Below are 20,571 nucleotides of genomic sequence, written 5' to 3'. Positions count from 1 at the left end.
TCAAAAGTTTCTCAAATTTATTCAAGAACACGAATCCATCCAGTCCCATCCATTAGCAAAGAATATCAATTTTGCCAAGCATGTGCATGATACATCAGCAAAATGGTTTATTTCTAAATTTGAAAAATAAAGTTTTTATTAGAGAAATTCATCATTTAAATAATGCTCATCTTCTTCTAGACACGCAATTATTTCATCTGTTAACAGAGGATCTTGATAAAATGACATTATGAAGTCGTTATTTTCGAAAGCATTGGGAGAATTGGTTGTTTGTGGCTTGGCTTGATCAGTTGATCGACTTGGTGAAAGTTCTGTAGCAAATGTAACATGAGGTTTAGGGGTGAGCATGTTTTGCTCAATTAGTGGATGAACAAAAGGAAGGAAGAACCCCTTAATTTCTGAATCAAATTCCACAAGTCTAGATATTTTTGATTTAGTTTGAGGAATAGTTGCTGGAATGCTATAATCTATATATGTCTCAGAGTTTTGGAATCTATTAGATAAAAGAGTATTCAATTGCTGTAAAACATCAGAGTATGATAAAGAGATGGACCTGTATCTCTTTGCTAAAATGTTGAGTGCTCTATTACATTTAGAGAGTAAACTGTAGTAATCGATACCATTAGTATTCAACTCTCCTGTAGCGATAACCTTTTCCATCTCCAATAATATTTTGGCAGAAACGATCATGTAGGGTATTACAATAGGTGGTGAGAATGAAAAGTATTCATTATCTGAAATATTAAACATCTTGACAATAAGGTCGAATATAGTTTGCCTAAAATGAATTAAATCCACAAAAGAATAAATAGAAATACTCAATCCTGTTTTCAACACACCATAAATTACATCATAAATAATAGATGATATAAGTGACCCTCTTCTCATCTTTTGCATTGAATCTGTAATGCAATGAAAAATAGCCAACCTTTCTTCACAATTTGAAATATTAGTACCAGCAAAATCAAAGAGTGCATTCTTCCATTCAGTAGGCATATCCTTATCTACTACAGAGTTGAAAAATCCTATTAAATCAACAGGAGAAAGATAGGGAAATCTAGGATTTCCCAAATAGTCAACCAAAAGCTTAATCCATCTAAGGTTTTGCTGGTAAATATTTGCAAATTCATCCAATTCTTTCAAATAAAATTCTACAAAATGATTGTAGAATCTTGATTTCTTTGTATCGCCTTCACCTAAAAAATAATATGCAAAATTTGAATAAGTTGCAGCTGTATAAAAATCAGAGTATCCATCAAAACAGTCTTTCAGAACTAGAGCAGATTTTTCAATACTATCAGTGGCAAGATCTGAATATCCAAACCTTTGTTGGCACAATCCCTGTATAGACAAGACAAATGCAAGAATTTCCTTTCTATCATTGAGTTGATCCTGGCTAAACATGTATCGCTCCAATTCTGATCTCTCAATAAGAGGATAGCCCAAAGATACTATTTCATAGTAAGCATCAATAAGGTTCATCCTCATTGTTCTTAAAAACGAAGGAGTTTGACTCAACATATTTTCCACACTTGTTATCGGATTCATCACATTATTGACGAGATTATTTGAAATATTTACAAGATTGGTTCCGTATGGTGTTTTTACATTACTATTTTGTGAAGATGACTGACATTGAGGAATATTTTCTACTACTACACTTGGTGGTGATGAAGAATTTTCATTGGAATTATCATCTCGATTCAAGGGGGATGGAGTGTTTTCTCCACTATTTGATTGTTGATTTTTAGAATTACCTTCAGTACTAGTGACATGATTTTTAGATCCCTTTGTTCTACCCTTCTTTTTTGGTTCTTGATACTTTTACTAATTATCCCAACACAACTATGAATCGATTAAACCTACCGTACAGGTCAACCCCTTTGAAACGCATTTCGAACATGATGGTAATTTCTTATCTATTAGAGAGAGAATATTAAAGTTCCTCCGAACATGTATCACTTACCACTATTATTATTTCATTATCATCACAACAAATTCCAATCACAAAATAACATACCAACGCTTATGTAGCTTTCTGCATTGTCCACAGGCAATGGGAAACAATTCTTCATTAGTTGATGTTGTATATTTGTGCGTGGCTGTATTCATACCCTGTCCAACATTCACAAATTGGGCTTCACTCCACACTTCGTGACTTTTCGGCATTTTTTAAAACTGTTTTTGTAAAAATAGTGGGTATCTATTCCACAGACTGATTTTCCTTCTTATTTTTTGGGAATTTGTGTTCCACAGCAAATTTGGCTCTACCGCTCCACAAACCACTTCCAAAGCTTAATCGTATGTAGTAAATTAATCCTATTGTTGAGGTTCTTCCTTATTTGTGATCAATCTAGAATTCTTTGCCTTTTTAGAGATGTTTCTTTTGGTGTTACTTTATTTCGAATATTTCATTTCGCCATTTTCAAAGAATCCACTCAAAACTCTTGGTTTTTCTTTTGGTGGCACAACTATTGTACCAAATCCATTAAACTTATCATCTTTGAAATCTCCATAGTAAGCCGATTGAAAGTCTGGTTTGACGGCAATACCCTTTCCATCACCTTTAAATTCTTTGATTTCACCCAAATAATAACGATAATCAGTATTAATTTCCACTATTCTTCTCTGTTGATGATGTTCTTGTTTGCTCAACGCTCTGATAACTCCATATCCAAAGTATGAGCTCATAGCATTTGAAAATAAGTTAATCTTGAAGCCATTCATAGCAAGAATAAATTGGAACAGCAAAATACCGTTCATTAGTTGTGAATTGCTAGGCACAAAATATTCTTCAAATAAATCAAATTGTTCAGTATTAAATCCAAGTAATGCACAAAGTAATGCATAATAAGTAGCATCAAATCCAAACTTTCCTGTATGAATCAATTGTACTCTCATCATCATGTTTCTTCTGAAATAGTTCACCAAAAATACACCATACATTGAGGCTGCCAACACACCTAGAATTGCTGATCCAAAATAAATGCTTAACAATGTTGAATCACTCAAAAACTCCTTTAAAGAACAGCCAACAAAATTGATAGCAAGTACGCTTGTTGCCAAGGAGAGAGCATTCTTGTGAGCAAAAATACTGGTAATTAGAGTGTGAAATCTTTTTTCGTAAAGGTTATTGAGTGAGACTGTCATGTGTCTTTCAAAGAAACGAGCATATCGTCTTGGACTCTTTAATTGAAGAGCTACCAGGGCTGTATAGGATGCAATATGTATAGCAGATAATCCCCATAATACAGGAGCTCTATAATAATCCTTGATCAACCTTGTCAAATATGAATCATCTGTATGATTTAACAGTGATGCTAATTTCAAATCGCCACCCTTATTATCCTCAAGGTAATATGTTTTCCCATCCATAAATTTTGTTTTAAATAATTCTTCCAAATTCAAATTCTTCAAATCCTCATACGTCATCTTATCTATACTTATTGTCGTTACGAAGAGCAAAACAGCAAGAGAAGGAAAAGCCACCATCAATTTCCATAATTTTCCATTTTGTTTATCCACTTTTTGATGGTATTCCTCCTCTGATTTATACTCTTCGGAGCCTCCAAAGTGAACATGATTATGAATATTCATCTTTACTTCCTCCTCCACTAACTTTCGAATTTTAAAATCACGAACACTATTTCGTGGAAAATTATAATGTACATTATTTGTTTTAAATTTTAGGAGTGATACAATCCTCCTTGAAAGTAAGCCGCTACTTTTGCTCAGCATTGTTGCAATTTTTAAATTTTTTAAATATTAAAATTTTATTAGATTAAAAAATGTTGCGTTATTGTTCTGCTGCTTCTTCATCGACTTGCTCGATGATTAATAAATTTTCAATGAATCCTCGGAGGTTGTTTAATTCATCCTCTCAAAAATTGATGAATAGTAATACGAGATTGGTCAAAAATTTACAAACCACATTAAGAACATCAACTAGTAGTACGATCATTAGACAAGAATCTATCTATTCTTCAATTTTAAATAATTTATATCATGTAATATCAAGAAGATTTCCAAATTTAAATATGAAAAATGTATTTGATGAATGGATGGGAAAATTGAAAAATATGGGAAGATCATATCGACATGGAGGAGAAAGTTATTTCGGAGGTGATGGTGGTGGATTTAGATTGACTGGAATTCAAAAATTAATTGCTCTCAATGTTGCTGTGTTTGTCCTCTCTAATATTTTCCTAACAAGAGAAGAGATGGTCACTTATTTAGGAGTTTCAGTACATAATTTAAGAGAAGGAAGATTACATACACTTTTAACCAGCATGTTTACTCATTCCGATTTGCTACACATATTCATGAACATGTATGCATTGAGTCAAATTGGAAGAATGATGCCAATGACTAGAAGATTACTCTGGCCAGGTTATATATTCTGTGGATTGGTTGGCTCATCTGTTTACATTTTGGATAAGTGGATTGGAAGTACAATTTTAAATAGACCTCACGAATATTACAGTGTTGGTGTTGGAGCCAGTGGAGCCATATTTGGATTATTAGCTTTTGTGACACAAGTACATCCATTCATTCCAGTGGGAATTTTCTTCTTACCATTCCAATTTAAATTGAGAAGTGTATTTTACTCATTCATTGCATTTGAATGTTACCGTTGGTATACGAATAGGGATTCATCTGTGAGTGCCAGTGGCCATTTGGGTGGTGCCTTTGGAGGATTACTCTTCTTTTTACTCAATAGAAAACGTTTATTGTTCTAAACAATTAATTGTAAACTACTGTTCACTCAAACCTATGTTAAGCATATGAATTCCCAAATGTTGTAAACTTGGTTAATTGAGCCTTTGGCCTTTATAAACTCCAATCCTGTCAAACTTCGTGGTAAGAAGCCCGCTATTATATAATATTTACGCAATTTAAATCAATTGTTTCCAAATCTTGCTTCATGGATTTAATACCTGAACTAAACCGGATCATGTTACACAATTTCTGTTTCAATTTGGTTGCATGGTCAATTATTTTGCAACAAACACTCTTATCGTGAAAAGTCAGAGAGAGATTACATGCCGGTACCAATCATTCAACAACAAGTGCACCATTCAAATATCTAAGCATCGAAAAATGTCTCTCCTTCAAATGTTGTTATCTTCATCTACAAAAGTTGGAGTGTCATCTTCAACAATAGAAACCTCTTTCTCTTCTTCAAACGATAATAACAGTAGCAGTACAACTACCATACTGAATAATTCGAATAGAATTGCTTCAGAAATTTATCTACAACACTTGGACCCTTATACATTGAGTGGGATTTCTCTGGGTATTGAAGTTATTTTCATACCCATCTTTCTCGGATTGGTTACTTTCATTGCTGTTTTCATGACAAGAAAGGATATTCGAAAGGTAATGGCAAGAAATCAAAAGATTTTACTAACACTTGTTATTATCCTTCTGATAATTCAATGTGTTGGATTGACTTTCAGAGGAATATTCGATAGCTTGACCATTAATATTGTACACGACATATTGACAACCATTGAGAAGGAGGAAGGAATAGAAACAGCCAACCTAGCTTTGAGCTCAATGAATTCAACTACAAGTGCGGCCCAGGCAGGCGTCCAGGACTCGAAAGTAATAGCCCTCTACTTGATGGGATCATTTGAAATCATGACACAAGTTCAGAACATGACCCTCATTATATTCATCATCTTATTTATTTCCAATGTGTTTTTAAATACGGTAGGAATGGCTACTGGTATTATCTCTACAAGAAAGATGACCATACTTAGATATTTGGTAAATGTTTTGGGAGGTTCAGCTATTGTTATCTTGCTGTTGGTTATTACTGCCACTGCTATTAGTTATTTTATTATCAAGATTAGAATTGCGTTTGATTTTCAAACCTATCTCTATGTGGTTGTGTATATTATATTTGTGGTGACTGTTGTGTTTCATGGACTTATTTCAAATGTGAGTTTTTCAAAATAATTTCAACAATTTGTTTAACATTTTAATATGAATTTAAATTTTATTGGAATCTATGTAATATTGTTTATCTTGAACAGATAGTCGGATGTGCAGTTTTCAGTGTCATTCGTCGTAGAACAAGCAAGCACAACAAACAATCCAACCAACAATCCCTGAGAAAAGTTGTCATTCTCCAATTGGGTGTTAATATTAGTGCTCTCATTCAATTATTTGCTGGCATTTTCATTGCTCTCTCCAGTGAATATTTACATTTGAAATTGGTCTTTTACTTTTTTAATAATGTTGGAATTGTAATCTTTGCATGTCTTGTTTTCAGCTTGTATCATCCCTTATTCACAGGAGCAGTAAAGGAATTAAATGAGATGAAGGAGAAATCATCTCAGAGTGGAGGAGATAGCTCACGATATGATCAAGCAAAGGAATTATCTGATAAGAGTGTTATGGATACATGTGGAAGAAATGAAAAGAGAAAATCTAGAGTTCAACCACTTTCTCCTCGACCTCAACAACAAGTTGGTGTTAAATTATTGGAGGAAAAGAAAGTTGATTCAGAGGAAAATCAACCAATTATTGTTAATAATGATCATGTTCAGGTCATCTTGGAAGAAAATCAACCAATTGTTTGTAACAATGAAACAACTCCAACTGAACCTCCAATTGAAGATAAGGTGGAAGATTCAATCGTTGTCTAATATACCCATCCCGATCGAAATTTTTGAAACATTTAATGGATACCAAGCTTAACACACATTTGACCTTAAAATTATTTGTGACTCCCCTCAATAACTCTTTGAAGAATAAATTGTCTATTCTCAAATAATATTCTTAACATTCATGTCCATGCACATATGATGGATCTCCGTATCTTCCATCCTTTCTGAATCTTTGATTCTCAATTAAAAAAACCAAGGAAAAAACGAAACTCTAAAAAATGACCACAAACGACGATTTAGCAGCATTAACAACACAAGAAATTATTAGTGCAGTGGAGGGAAATGTCTCTGATCATGAGGAGAGTGTTTGGTCGATAGCTTGGCATCCAAAATATTCTAATTTATTGGCAACTTGTTCATCGGACAAGACTGTGAGGTTGTATTATGTGAGAGTGTTGAGTCCTTCGGGAAGATTATTTGCCAAGTGTATTGATGTGTTGGAAAATCAACATAATAGAACAATTAGGAGAGTAGATTGGTCTCTTCCGAGTGGAAATGCTCTTGCTTGTGCTAGTTTTGATGGTACAAGCTCTATTTGGATTCTTTTGCAAAACAAATTGCAAAATCATTTACAAGCCTTGGAAGAGGAATCACAAAATAGCAAAGAATCATCACCAACAACATCAGCAAATTTAGGACTATTGAAATGTGTATCTACTTTAGAAGGACATGAAAATGAAGTAAAATCCGTAGCTTGGAATTATAAATCAGCCTCATTGATGGATCAATCCGATGATCATGATGGAGAGGATGGTGATTGTGGACTCTTGGCTACGTGCGGACGTGACAAAACTGTTTGGGTTTGGGAAGCAATTGATAAGGTTGGATTCTCTGATTTTGATTGTAATTCTGTTTGCAGTGGTCACACTCAAGATGTTAAATTTGTTGCTTGGCATCCATTGACAAGATCAAATATGCCATCCTTATTATATAGTGCATCCTATGATAATACAATTCGTATATGGAAAGAAGGAGGATTTGAAGAAGATCACGATCGTCAAAGTGATGAATGGAAATGTGTTGGTATTTTGAGAGGCCATACCAGCACTGTTTGGGGACTTGCATTTGAACCTCAATTGAGTAGTGATGACCCTGAATATCCTCAATATATGGTTAGTGTTGGAGATGATAAGTCACTCATTCTCTGGCGTGAAGATGTAGTAGGCAATTATATTGATATGAATGTAACCCAAGTTCAAACAATTTCAGATGTACACACCAGAACGATTTATTATGTTGATTGGTGTGTTTACAAACATCCATCTACTGGTCAATCGATTTCTCTTGTTGCAACAGCTGGAGGTGATAACACTATTGCAATTTATCAATTTGATACCACCACAAGACAACTCAAATTATTAACCAAAATTGCTAATGCACACGATTCTGACATTAATTGTTGTATATGGAATAAGAATGAATTTGGTTTGTTATCATCATGTTCTGATGATGGTGCAGTCAAATTCTGGAAATTAAAAATGTAAATTATTATTCCAAAAAAGTGTTTTTTAATACAATAAAATTTAAAAAATTAATCTACCAAACTAATCTTCATATCCAAGTTACGAACGGTTTCCCAATAAGTATCAGGATTTGTCCTCTTCAAATATCTCATCATTCTCTTTCTTCTATTGACTATCACTTGCAATTTTCTTGATGAAGCATAATCCTTGTGGTTGGTTTTCAAATGTTCAGTGAGAGCCTTGATACGTTCAGTAAGGACAGCAATTTGAACTGGTGCACTTCCTGTATCACGTGGAGCCATTTGGAAACGCAAAATTTGAGTTTGCTTCTTTTGTTTGTTAATTTCTGGTTTTGAGGCAGTGTCCCAGTTGAAAATCTTCTTGACTTGTTCCAAAGCAGAATCGGAAACTGGTGAAAGAATACCAGCATCATTTCCTTCCATACCAATTGGTGTTTCAGTGGAGGACATTCCAGTAGCTAAAAAGTCATCAGACTTGATACCACAACGAAATTCCACAGTAGTTTTGTCATTATAATCTCTGACCTTCCATTCGTGTCTCTTTTTCTTTGGAATTGTGAGGAATGGTGATTCAATAGCTGGATATTTAGATTTATCAAAAGCTTTCATTTTAGTATAATCCCAAACTGGGTTACCGTGTCTATCGAGTTTAGGTGGTTGCATATATCTTTCCTTCATGTGTGATTTAGCGACTGGGAAGGTATCTTCAATATAACGTGGTGATGGAAGATTTTCTTCTCCTTCTTGTTGCTTTTCACTTGGTCGGATGGATGTATGGAAGTTTTGTTGTTGTGTTTTTAAGAAGAGAGAACCTGGTGATGGTTTAGAACCAAAGGCCAAAGCCTTGCAGGATGAATTAGAAATAAAGCTACGCATTTTTTTTTCAATTATTTACAATTTTTTATTTTTTATTTAAATAATCATTTTCATGTACCAAACACTATCGCCAGCACCACTTTTTTTAAACTCATTATCGGGACTTGCAATTTGTTTATTTCTACAAACAACATGTTATTATTATAATATCTAAATCATACATATTTAATTTTTGGAGGGAAAACAACAACCTTCAACATGATGGTGGAAGAGCCTCATGAATTATAAAACACAACTTCAAAAAAAAAATGCCAAAGGAGAAGAGGCAACACCTGAAAAACAGTCAAGCTACTGCAGGTAGAACACAAGGTATTCAATTTCAAAAAAGTTTTGGTCAGCACATTCTTATCAATCCGGGTGTGATTGATCATGTGATTGAAAAAGCTTGCATACAGCCAACCGATACAGTTTTGGAAATTGGTCCTGGTACTGGTAACATGACCGTTAAATTATTGCAAAAGGCAAAGAAAGTTATTGCTATTGAAGTTGATCCGAGAATGGTTGTTGAATTGAAAAAACGTGTTCAAGGAACTGCTTTAGAATCTAAATTACAAATTATTCACAAGGATGCATTGAAGGTGGAATTACCATATTTTGATTTGTGTATTGCTAACTTGCCTTATCAAATTTCCAGTCCTATCACATTTAAATTATTAGCTCATCAACCTTCATTCCGTGTAGCCTATCTCATGTACCAACGTGAATTTGCTCAAAGATTAGTTGCTAAACCAGGTGACAATTTATATTGTCGTTTATCTGTCAATACTCAATTATTAGCTAGATGTGACCACGTTGTCAAGGTTAGTAAGAACTCTTTCAGACCTCCACCAAAAGTTGAAAGTAGTATTGTCAGAATTGAACCAAAGAATCCACCTCCACCTATAAATTTCTTGGAATGGGATGGTCTGGCAAGAATTTTATTCCAAAGAAGAAATAAGCAATTGGGATCTGTTTTCAAGAATAAGAAATTGTTGAAACTTTTAGGAGAAAATTATAAACGTGTTCAAACATTGAAGGAAAACGGAACACAATCAACTCAAAGTGATATTAATTCTCAAATTTTGGCTGCTGCAGAAGGAATGACTGACGAAAATGAAAACGAGGAAAATGATATGGATGACGAAGAAACAGAAACAAAGAAGAAGGTAAATATGAATGAATATGAACAAAAAGTTAGAGATATCATTGCTGAAACTTTGGAAGAATTACAAATGACTGATAAGAGACCATGTAAAATGGATCAAGACGATATTTTGTCCTTATTGACAAGGTTGAACGAACAAGGTGTTCACTTTTCATAAATCATTTGTTTTATTCAAACTCATCTTCACCTCTACCCAAAACATTATTTCCAAAATTGTCAAAGGTTTCATCTTCTTCATTGCCTTCAACTTCCTCAAATTCATCCTGGTTATTATTAGCATTGGTTGCAGAGCTAGCCGTTGAAGATTGAGGCTTTGACACAGGTCTTTCGTATTTCTTTTCATCTTCTTCAGGATCATAATCATCGATATCAAATTCGTCTTCCTCAAACTCGTCATCAATTGCCTGCTCATAACTGGAGGTAGTCTTTGAGGAGCTTGTGACTTCTTTCCATTCATCTTCATTGTTTTCACTATTGGATGCACCTTCTGAGGTTGTTTTAGTGACCTTCTTTCTGGTAATACCTTGAATCTTATCTTTTTCCTTGCTCTTTTTTTGGAATAGTGTCATGTCTATTGGAGCTCTATTCTTGAGTGCAAATTCAATCTTTTTCTTATTCTTCTTTTCTTCATTCTTGTACTTTTGATGAATTTCTCTTCTCGTTCTCTTTGGGAACAATCGAGAAATCATTGAAAAATCTGTACCAAATTGTCTTAAACCATCGTAGAATAATTCCAAATCATCCTTTGTCCATCTTTCTCCCTTTCCCTTTCTGGCATAGGTGGCTTGAGTGACTGGTTTATTGGTATCAAGATTGGCCAATCTCATAGCTCTGGAATAGTTAAATTCCTGTCTTCCAGATTCCATGAAAGGGATTAAAGCTTCATCAGTTTCAGTTGGTTTCATTAAAATGTTACCATCACTATCGAATGAGAAAACTGATGGACCACCTGCTGGTTTCTCCAAATCTCCAAATTCTGAATCCAAATCCTGTTCATAATCATCATCAAATTCACTATTATTATCTGCAGGTTTATATGGATTAGGAGGAATAATTGATGGAGCTTTCACTTCCACAAAATTCTTGTAGGAAGATTTTCCACTCACAGCAGAAATATTATCCGAATTAACATTCTCATCATCCTTCTCATCATCCTCCATTTCAATTTGATGTACTCTATCCTTATATTGATCATCATTTTCAATTTCAAATTCATCCTCTTCATTAATAAATTCATCAGCACTAATTCCATTCTGTTGTGCTGAAGAATTATTATTCATATTAGATCTATTATTGTTATTATTAATATTGGTATTTTCTGATTCATAGTCATTCAAGATGGCATCCCGAATGAAATCCGAAATTGTTTTAAAATCACCTGTTGGTTTTTTGAGTCTTTTAGTCTTTGAACTGGTTGCTGATTTGGAGGAGGTGGCTGTCATGGCAGAGGTGGTTGAAATGGCATCCTCTTCATTGTCATCTTGAGGAGGTTCCACATATTCATCATCTTCATCATCAGAATAAATGATTTTTCTCCTTCTCTTCTTTTCTCGTGATGATGTTTTGGTTTTCCTTTTATCCTTCTTTGTGTTGTTATCATCGGATGATGATGGTGCAGTTATTGCATTATTATTATTATCATCGCCACCAACAATTGTAGAATTGGATGTTGTACCTCTCTCTTGTATTATTGAGGTGGATGAAGTTGTACTCAACAGGGATTGATCCAATGGATTATCTTGAGTGGGATTGAAACTCAGAGACAAAGTTGGTGGTACAGAGAGGAGTGCACTTCCAGAGCCAATCGCCGATGCTTCATTATGGGCTTCCGTTTGTCCAGTGGTATTATTATTATTGTTGTTGTTATTATTATTGGTATTATTACTTTTGGAGGGGGTTGATGAAGCAGCTCCACCTCCAATATTTGGTTTTTTAAAGTTCGGAGCAAACGCTGAGGCCGAACGTAGTTTTTGTTGCTTGGTCTTTTCCAATAATTGATCGGCGAGGGACATAATGTTGATGATATTGTTCCAAGACGAATAGTTATTGTGTGTTGGTGCTGTTTTTTACCGTTAAAAAGTTTTGTTATTTTTATTTTAAAATTGCAAATTAAATTTTGCACACTGTCAAATTTCCAAAATACAGATGACTGAATCAATTAAAAATTGAAACAAATCTCAATTAAAGAAAGGTGCATGTTTGAATATAAATTAAAATGTATTGTAAAAGATTTAGAGTTCTTCACCAACAAGAGACAAGCTGAGTCTTGGAGCTTGCTTACCATACTTGGTAACCAATTTGGTGGCCTTTTCAGCAACATTGTCTGAGGTAATCTTGAGGAGTTTGTAAACTTCTTCAGCAGCAGCACTAGCACCGAAAGTAGTCATACCAACAGCATAGTGAGCAAAGCTTGTCCAACCAAAGGTTGATGAAGCTTCGGCACTGACAACTGGAATACCATCTGGGAAGACAGTCTTCCTGTATTCTTCTGATTGACGAACAAACAATTCCCAACTTGGCATGGAAACAACGTTAACCTTAAGGTTAGCCTTCAACTTTTCAGCAGCTTCAACCATGAGGGAAACTTCAGAACCAGTACCAACAAGGACAACATCAGGAGTAGCATCACCTTGAATAACATAGGCACCCAAAGCAACCTTTGAAATATCAGTACCAGTCAATTGTGGCAAATCTTGACGAGAAAGAATCATTGAGGATGGAGTCTTCTTTGATTGAACAGCCCACAAATAAGCACCACTGGTTTCTCTACCATCAGCAGGTCTGAAAACAATGTGATTTGGAATGGCTCTCAACATTGGTAAAACTTCAACAGGTTGGTGAGTTGGACCATCTTGACCAAGACCAATACTGTCATGAGTGAAAACATAAATATTTGGAAGACCAGACAAGGCACTCAATCTGATAGCACCCAAAGCATATGAAGCAAAGTTCAAGAATGTACCAACATAGGTTCTAAGAACACCATGATAGAGAATACCATTGGCAATAGCAACCATGGCATGTTCACGGACACCAAATCTGATATATCTACCAACTCTATTGTTTGGTTGGAAATCTTGACATCCAGTTACATCAGTCAAGTTGGATGGAGTCAAGTCAGCTGAACCACCAACGAGAGAAGGAATGAGTGGATAGATGGCATTCAAAACTTGTTGAGATGTAGATCTGGTAGCAATCTTCTTTTGTTCGAGGTATTTTGGCAACTTTTCCATAACATCACCTTCCAATTCGTGATTAATCATTCTTTGGAGGAGTTGGGATTCAGTAGCATGAGTGGTATCATAGGCAGATTTAACTTGCTTCCATTGAGAGAGCTTTTCACTATTTCTATTAATGACAGTAGCAAAGTCCTTTCTGACAATTTCTGGAACATGGAAGAAATCATTACCAGTGAAACCACAAGTTTCCTTCAAATTCTTCAATCCATCAGCACCCAATGGAGAACCGTGAACCTTAGCAGTACCTTGAACCTTTGAGGAATAACCAATTGTAGTCTTACAAACGATCATGATTGGCTTGTCAGTAACAGTGTGAGCTTCCAAAATAGCTTCCTTAATACCAACCAAGTCATTATCAGCCTTGTCGACAACAATTACGTGCCATCCAAAACCTCTCATGACTTCTGGAGTATTTTGAGTAAAGGTCAATTCAGTCTTACCATCAATAGTAATACTATTGTCATCATAGAAAACAATCAACTTGTTCAACTTTTGGTGACCAGCAAATGAGAGACCTTCCATAGCAACACCTTCCATCAAACAACCATCACCAAGGAAAACATAGGTGTGGTGATCAAAGATATTTTGTCCATCCTTATTGAAACGAGCAGCCAAGTGAGCTTCAGAGAGAGCCATACCAATAGCATTACAAACACCTTGACCCAATGGACCAGTAGTAGCATCAACACCTTCAGTGTGACCATATTCTGGGTGACCAGGAGTCTTGGAATGCAAACTTCTGAAATTCTTGAGATCATCCAAACTCAAGTTACAATCAGTGAGGTGCAACATGGCATAAAGCAATGTACAACCGTGACCATTACTCAAAACAAATCTATCTCTGTTCAACCAATTGACATCATCCTTAGATGATTTGAAGAAGAACTTCCACAAAACATAGGCAATTGGTGACATACCAATTGGCATACCAGGGTGACCACTCTTAGCCTTTTCGACAGTGTCAGCAGTCAAACAACGCAAAGTAGCAACAGCAATATGTTGAAGGAATGGTCTCAAGACACCAGCACAATTCTTAACTTCCTTGTTAGCAAAGTCAACACATCTCAAAACTCTAACTTCACTTTCCTTGGCATCGAATTGTTGGCTCAATTGAGCATAAAAGTTTGATGATTTAGCCAAATGAGCAATACCATTCTTGTTGGCTGGGAGAGTTAATCCGAGACCCAACAAGTCCAAAACTAAAGTATTAGTCAATAAATTCTTGATAACTTCAACAGCAACCTTTTGCTTTTCATCACACAAATTGGAATTCAAAGCCAAAACATCAGTATAAACGTATGGCTTATCAGAGGTACCAATGAGTTGAACATTGTATTGTTGATCTCTGATGATATCCTTAATTTCACACATACTTTCACTATATCCGACATAGTAGTTTGAAATTGGTTTACCTTGCTTTACAGAGTTAATATATTCTCTTTGAGAGGCAACAACTGTTGAATCCAAAATGGTTCTATATTTTTGAGTGATATCCTTGTTGACTTGGTCACCAGATTGTGGAAGATCAGAGGCCTTGATATCAACTGCAGCTGATGATGATGATTGGAGTAATTGTTGATACAATCCGAAAACTGTGAAAGAACTAGAAGAGGCAACATCTGGATAAACAATTTGTTCATAACCAACCTTTTGAGCCAATTCTAAAAGGGAAGATGCTTGTTGAGTAGCATTTGGTGAGGACAATAAAAAGTTTGAGCACAAGTATTGTGGGAAACCATAAACGGAACCATTGACAGAGGCACTTGAGGAAACAAAACTATGCAAATCACCAGTAACACCACGAACCAATGATTCATCCAAACTCTTGACACCACCCAAAGAAACAAGATATGGAAGGAAAATGCTATCAGTTGAGAAAACATCTGGAAGACTTTGAAGACTAGCATCACTGTAACAATCAAATTCGGTATATTCGATATTATATCCGGAAACCTGAGTTGGCAAAACATCCTTGATCAAATTGATCAATTTAACTTCGTTGCCATTTTCATTCCAAGAAGGAAGATATGGGAAGAGACCAACAGTGAGTGTCTTTGGTTGAGTGGACATTGTTGCAATATTTTTTTCTATTGTTATTATATTTTTAATGCATTGATGTTTCTTCATGTAGATTCAATAAGAGAGCATATGGTCCAAAAATGTTGTTATTAGCGGCTTTTTATCATTTGTATTGATAGTAGGAGAAATGGTAGGGTGGATTAATTGTGTGTTTAATGCTTTCTCTATTCTCTCATTTAGTCCTTCTTGAAAACTTTTAGTTCACAATAATTAACATGTTAATATTTAAATAATAATGAAATTAGTTTTTATAATATCATCTTTTTGCCTTCCAAGAATCTCATGACTCTTCGAAATTTTATTATCATCTCCGATAATTAATTTAAATTAATAAATTAATCAAACATATTCTTTAAAGTTTGTTTCCTTTCTTCACTTCTTGCTAATGTCTTGTTGGTGAGCGAAATAATTGATGGTTGTTTTTCGGAAACAACTTTTCTAATTTCATATGGTAAATATCCAAGAAGAACAAATCCCGAAATAAATGCAACTTTAAATCCGAATGATGATCTCAATCTCCTCTCCAATTCTTGGAGGGAATTCTTAGACTCGTGTAAAAACTTTACAGTTTCCCACATAAACTTGTGTTTGGCAGTTTTAGTCATTTTTTCCAATAATTATTGACTTCTGAATAATTTGATTATTTTATTGAGATATTAACTTTGTAATTTGCAAATGTTTTTTAAATTGTTCATGAAATTAAATAATTCCATAACCTTTGTAAAAACAACTTTGGAAATATGAACTTTAAACCAAGTTGAAAAAAATATCATACCATGCCTCTGCTTTCGTTTCTTAAAAAGTCTACCCGATCCCATAGTACCCATAGCCATACTGATTTGCCAGATGATATTTGTTTCTCAATCATGGCATTTCTTGATTCAAAGGATGTTCTTTCATCGTGTATTCTAATTTCAAAGCAGTGGCAAAGGGAGGCAACAAATATTAAATTGACTTGGATAAAAAAGCGATTGATCAAGGGAAGGGATTTGGTTAAATCAATATCAGAATCAAATTCAAAATATTTAAATAATTTGACGTTTCTAAGTTTTAGATATGCTGCTCCAAGTGCCAAATTAGATAATGCAGGATTGATCGAATTAGCCAAATGTTCAAACTTGCAAAATTTGAAAACTTTGATATTATTTTGTAACAAGATAGGAGATGAAGGAATTGAAGGCTTCACTCAATCTGATATATTTCAAAATTTAACACATTTGGATTTGTATGGGAATTATTTAACTGATAAAGGAGTTTCAAAATTGGCTAATTGTAAATATTTAAGCAAATTGACCCATCTGGATATTTATAATAATGAGTTTGGAGATGAAGCAATTAGATCAATAGCCAATAGCCCCTTTCTGTCCGGCCTTACCTATTTGGACATTTCAAAGAACAATGTGACTCAAGCTGGAGCAAAATCCCTATCTGAGAGCTTATATATTAAGAATCTGACAGAATTGAATTGTTATCGAACATTTTTTAGGACCGAGGGTCTAACATCACTAGCCAATAGTGAAAATATGAGCAATCTGACCAACATCTCTCTTGACATTAATGAAATTGGAGGGATAGGAGTTACTGCACTAGCTCACAGTCCTTACATTAAGAATCTGAAAACCTTGGCTCTCTATGGGAATAATGCAGGTGATGCAGCAATAATAGATTTAGTACAAAGTCCGAACATGTCAAATTTAAGAGTACTAGACGTTTCAAAAACTGGAATTAGTGATAAAGCTGCTGTGGAAATTTCACAAAGCGAATATTTGAGAAACCTTACTGTATTAGATATCAGTACTAATAATGTTCAAAAGGAGGGTTTTGAAAGGGTTGTTTCCAGCACTATTCTATCGAAGGTGACAGATTTAAATTGTAGTTGTAGATATTTCACCGCGGAACATGCAAATATTGTATTTAATGGACTCAATATGAAAAATATCAAACTGTTAAACATGACCCTGAAAGGGGTGGAAGGTATTAATATGATTTCTGAATTGCCATACCTCATCAATATTCACACTCTCAATTGGAGTCACAACTTTATTGGAGACAAGGGATGCCAAGTATTAAGTCAGAGCCCTTACTTGAAAAGTATTACAAAAATTCATTTGGGATCGAATCATATTGGTGAAGAGGGAGCAAAAGCGCTAGCCAACTCTCCAAATTTTAAAAATCTTAAAATACTTGAATTGACTTGCAATAATTTGGAAAATTCTGGAGTGCAATACATTTGCAAAGGTCAATATTTTGGAAAATTAGAAGAATTAGTTATTGCTGATAACAAGATTGGAGAGGAATCAATTATTTCAATAAGCAGATCTCGATCTCAACTTTTCAGTTTGAAAAAATTGGACATTTCTGACAATAAGCTTTCTGAATCGATTGTAAAAATGGCACAATCAATCCCTTGGCTGGAAATTGTTTTGGTCTGATATGGCACAATAAATTAATTGTATCAATAACAACCATTCATTTCAATCTTGAAACGAAAATCAAAAAAATACTTGAAAAAAAATGGCCAAAAAGAAACAAGCAGTAGCATCGTCAACAAAAACCTCTCGAGCCTTTGAACAATTAAAACAAAAGATTGAAAAATCGAAAAAGGTGGAAAATGGAAAGTCCAAGAAGGAACAATCATCACTTCAAATACCCATCTTGGAAATTAATGATGATAGTAGTGAATCATCTTCGGAAGAAAATAACAATACACCAACCGATGAAAATTTGAGAATGGATTTAACTCTTCAGTGCGGATCAAAGAGTGAATATGAATTTGTATGTAAAACTTGTGGAGGTGACCACGATGAAACTAGGTGTACGAGTAATTATTGCCCAATTTGTTTGAACAAGCATAAAGTTGATAATTGTCCTCACAAGGCTGCTACTGCAATTGTTTGTGAATGGTGCTCGAAGAAAGGACACTTGCAATCCAAATGTCCAATGAAACAATATATTATCACAAAAGATGACATTCCTGCCGATGTTACTTGTTTCGTTTGTGGGGAGAAGGGACATTTGGTAAGTTTTATCAAATTTTAATATTTAATTGTAATTTATCTAACTGTTGCTAACAATAATCCGATATATAGAATTGTTCATCGAGTTACAAATCATTTTCGAACAAGAAGTTTTGTTTTAATTGTGGTCAACAAGGTCACTCTGGCTTGGATTGTGAAGATATTAAATTTGATGACATTATTTCAACATGTCTCAAGGATAGTAATTACTATTTAACATCTAGTGACTCTGCAATTGCCAAACTCATGGTTGAAAAGTACAGATACAATTAAAAAGGTGAATTGAATTTAATTCAGATTGAATTTCAAAAGAAGAACTCTTTGGAATTTATCCTTATCTTATGAATTCCTTGTAAATCATTAGGACAACCATCCTACAATCATTTACATGATTGAACAACAACTAACAACTCAAATCGGAGACGAAATTAGCAATGGGCTAATCGATTTATGGGATTATCCAATTATTCATTGGTAAATTCCCAAATAAAATTGTAATTCCATTCATTTCTCTATTAGCACCAATCACTTGGCAATGTTGTTGTAAATTGTGCAATTTCAATATTAAACTTTAATTTAACGTTATTTTTGAATTTTATAAATTCAAATAAAAAATGAAAGTGTACGTAGCAGCACCAGAGAGGAATAAAATAATAACAATAATTTCGGAACATAAATAAATAACAGATTAAAAGTCGAAGAATATCCATTGACAAATTTTGAAGTGAAAGAAATTGTTGAACAACATTTTGAAAATAGAAAAGAAAAACTAGGAGTTCGGGAATCAAATTTTAAAAGATTTAGGGATCCACTGCTAGATTTTCAATGTAGATTATTATATTATTTTGATAAACAAACTAAAGTTAACAATCAAAATGAGGAATCTATTAGGAATTTATTAAAGGATTTGGGACCATTCTCATTGACACGATCGGAAAAGATGTTAGTAATTAATAGTCCACCATCATCACTTGTGGAAATTCACTCTGTGAGTTATCTTCTAATACTAAAATATATTTAATATTTATCAAAGATTATTGAAAATTGTGAATCTAGATATTCTGAAGATCAAATTTTAGAAATTCTTGAAATTATACAAAACAATATTGCATCAGTGACACCTAAAGAGAAGAAAGAAGAAAGGAAGAGGGAATCTAAAACAGCAGATGATATGAGTACATGGTATGAATTTACATCAAAAGTAGATGAAGCTAGAAGAAAGCAAATTGAAAAGAAAAAACAAGAAAAAACCAAGTTGAAACCTGGTGATATTGTTATGCTTTAAAGATTTTTACAATTTTAAACATTTATACAATAAATTATGAGATAATGTAAAATTATGGTGCCTTCTTGAGGGTCGAGTTCAAATTTGTCATGTATTTATCTAAATGTTCATCAAATAGAGAACATTTGATTGGCATTTCCAATTCATAAAAAGGATTCTTCATTACATAATCTACATAACATTGGTAAACCCATTTACAACAATCTTCCATGGTACTGACACCATCATTGGAGAATTTCTTGGCATCAAATAAATAAAAGAATTTAGTTCCTGTTGTTGCAGCATGGCAAAATAATTTGTAAGTTCCACAATCAAGTACTTCAATACCACCATTTTCCTCTTCTGGATTAACACGTGCATGTGGTGGAATTAATTCTTTTGAAATGGCATGAAGCCCGTGAAATGTTGATGCCAATGTCAAATATTGATTTCCGAAAGGTTTAATAAATTTTCCATCATATTTGTTTTGTGGAATCACACCTGTTGGATTTGTTTTTAATAATTCAACATTCTCCTTTTCAATTTTTACAAACTCTGAGAATTTTCCAAAATCCTATTAAAATTTAATATTTAAATCCGCAACATCACATCGTGATCACGTCATTCCGATCCAATTAATTATAATTTTTCTTGATCAACATGTTGATCATCACCACTTACCCTTTGATAAATCAAACCACCAGCCTTGTTCAGCACGTATATCGAGTGAACTACCATTTTTTATTGTTTGATATTTTAAATGGTCAGTTTAAAATACAGAAAAAGAATTGA

At 34.0% G+C, this 20,571-nt stretch overlaps 12 protein-coding genes across 12 annotated transcripts; 6 read left to right on the top strand and 6 right to left on the bottom strand.

Annotated features, from left to right (window-relative positions):
* Positions 1–467: 467 nt before the first annotated feature.
* NAEGRDRAFT_63966 (uncharacterized protein) lies at positions 468–2,169 on the bottom strand (the record flags this gene model as incomplete). Its single annotated transcript, XM_002680719.1, has 5 exons — positions 468–493; positions 606–1,821; positions 1,867–1,919; positions 1,967–1,968; positions 2,021–2,169. The coding sequence occupies 5 exons, from the start codon at positions 2,167–2,169 to the stop codon at positions 468–470; spliced, it is 1,446 nt and encodes a 481-aa protein (XP_002680765.1).
* A 228-nt stretch (positions 2,170–2,397) lies between these two features.
* NAEGRDRAFT_46757 (uncharacterized protein) lies at positions 2,398–3,738 on the bottom strand (the record flags this gene model as incomplete). The annotated part of the gene is made up of 1 exon (XM_002680718.1): positions 2,398–3,738. One exon carries the CDS (start codon positions 3,736–3,738, stop codon positions 2,398–2,400), a length of 1,341 nt encoding a protein of 446 aa, XP_002680764.1.
* Positions 3,739–4,079: 341 nt separating this feature from the next.
* On the top strand, positions 4,080–4,739 carry NAEGRDRAFT_63964 (uncharacterized protein; the record flags this gene model as incomplete). The annotated part of the gene is made up of 1 exon (XM_002680891.1): positions 4,080–4,739. One exon carries the CDS (start codon positions 4,080–4,082, stop codon positions 4,737–4,739), a length of 660 nt encoding a protein of 219 aa, XP_002680937.1.
* Positions 4,740–5,100: 361 nt separating this feature from the next.
* NAEGRDRAFT_63963 (uncharacterized protein) lies at positions 5,101–6,656 on the top strand (the record flags this gene model as incomplete). Its single annotated transcript, XM_002680890.1, has 2 exons — positions 5,101–5,946; positions 6,042–6,656. The coding sequence occupies 2 exons, from the start codon at positions 5,101–5,103 to the stop codon at positions 6,654–6,656; spliced, it is 1,461 nt and encodes a 486-aa protein (XP_002680936.1).
* Positions 6,657–6,893: 237 nt separating this feature from the next.
* On the top strand, positions 6,894–9,034 carry NAEGRDRAFT_77260 (WD40 repeat domain-containing protein). Its single transcript, XM_002680889.1, has one exon. It carries the CDS (start codon positions 6,896–6,898, stop codon positions 8,159–8,161), a length of 1,266 nt encoding a protein of 421 aa, XP_002680935.1. The 5' UTR covers positions 6,894–6,895; the 3' UTR covers positions 8,162–9,034.
* On the bottom strand, positions 8,209–8,583 carry NAEGRDRAFT_31223 (uncharacterized protein; the record flags this gene model as incomplete). Its single annotated transcript, XM_002680717.1, has 1 exon — positions 8,209–8,583. One exon carries the CDS (start codon positions 8,581–8,583, stop codon positions 8,209–8,211), a length of 375 nt encoding a protein of 124 aa, XP_002680763.1.
* Positions 9,035–9,284: 250 nt separating the features above from the next.
* NAEGRDRAFT_35578 (uncharacterized protein) lies at positions 9,285–10,353 on the top strand (the record flags this gene model as incomplete). Its single annotated transcript, XM_002680888.1, has 2 exons — positions 9,285–10,035; positions 10,162–10,353. 2 exons carry the CDS (start codon positions 9,285–9,287, stop codon positions 10,335–10,337), a joined length of 927 nt encoding a protein of 308 aa, XP_002680934.1. The 3' UTR covers positions 10,338–10,353.
* On the bottom strand, positions 10,333–12,233 carry NAEGRDRAFT_78613 (uncharacterized protein). Its single transcript, XM_002680716.1, has one exon. The coding sequence runs from the start codon at positions 12,190–12,192 to the stop codon at positions 10,348–10,350; it is 1,845 nt and encodes a 614-aa protein (XP_002680762.1). The 5' UTR covers positions 12,193–12,233; the 3' UTR covers positions 10,333–10,347.
* Positions 12,234–12,378: 145 nt separating this feature from the next.
* NAEGRDRAFT_78612 (transketolase) lies at positions 12,379–15,489 on the bottom strand (the record flags this gene model as incomplete). Its single annotated transcript, XM_002680715.1, has 1 exon — positions 12,379–15,489. One exon carries the CDS (start codon positions 15,487–15,489, stop codon positions 12,412–12,414), a length of 3,078 nt encoding a protein of 1,025 aa, XP_002680761.1. The 3' UTR covers positions 12,379–12,411.
* A 785-nt stretch (positions 15,490–16,274) lies between these two features.
* NAEGRDRAFT_46752 (leucine-rich repeat, typical subtype-like protein) lies at positions 16,275–17,930 on the top strand (the record flags this gene model as incomplete). The annotated part of the gene is made up of 1 exon (XM_002680887.1): positions 16,275–17,930. The coding sequence occupies one exon, from the start codon at positions 16,275–16,277 to the stop codon at positions 17,928–17,930; it is 1,656 nt and encodes a 551-aa protein (XP_002680933.1).
* Positions 17,931–18,012: 82 nt separating this feature from the next.
* NAEGRDRAFT_78611 (uncharacterized protein) lies at positions 18,013–19,848 on the top strand (the record flags this gene model as incomplete). Its single annotated transcript, XM_002680886.1, has 4 exons — positions 18,013–18,516; positions 18,588–18,772; positions 19,203–19,503; positions 19,549–19,848. The coding sequence occupies 4 exons, from the start codon at positions 18,013–18,015 to the stop codon at positions 19,798–19,800; spliced, it is 1,242 nt and encodes a 413-aa protein (XP_002680932.1). The 3' UTR covers positions 19,801–19,848.
* A 4-nt stretch (positions 19,849–19,852) lies between these two features.
* NAEGRDRAFT_31037 (uncharacterized protein) lies at positions 19,853–20,517 on the bottom strand (the record flags this gene model as incomplete). The annotated part of the gene is made up of 2 exons (XM_002680714.1): positions 19,853–20,280; positions 20,478–20,517. 2 exons carry the CDS (start codon positions 20,515–20,517, stop codon positions 19,853–19,855), a joined length of 468 nt encoding a protein of 155 aa, XP_002680760.1.
* Positions 20,518–20,571: the final 54 nt, after the last annotated feature.

This window comes from Naegleria gruberi (assembly GCF_000004985.1).
Source record: "Naegleria gruberi genomic scaffold NAEGRscaffold_8, whole genome shotgun sequence".
Classification (NCBI taxonomy): Eukaryota; Heterolobosea; class Eutetramitea; order Acrasida; family Naegleriidae; genus Naegleria; species Naegleria gruberi.
The sequence above is the reverse complement of the archived record's forward strand: the minus strand, read 5'-3'. Positions and strand labels throughout refer to the sequence as shown.

Bases quoted from the DNA above. Each gene is read 5' to 3' on its own strand.
- NAEGRDRAFT_77260 (XM_002680889.1), top strand. From the start codon at position 6,896: ATGACCACAAACGACGATTTAGCAGCATTAACAACACAAGAAATTATT.
- NAEGRDRAFT_78613 (XM_002680716.1), bottom strand. From the start codon at position 12,192: ATGTCCCTCGCCGATCAATTATTGGAAAAGACCAAGCAACAAAAACTA.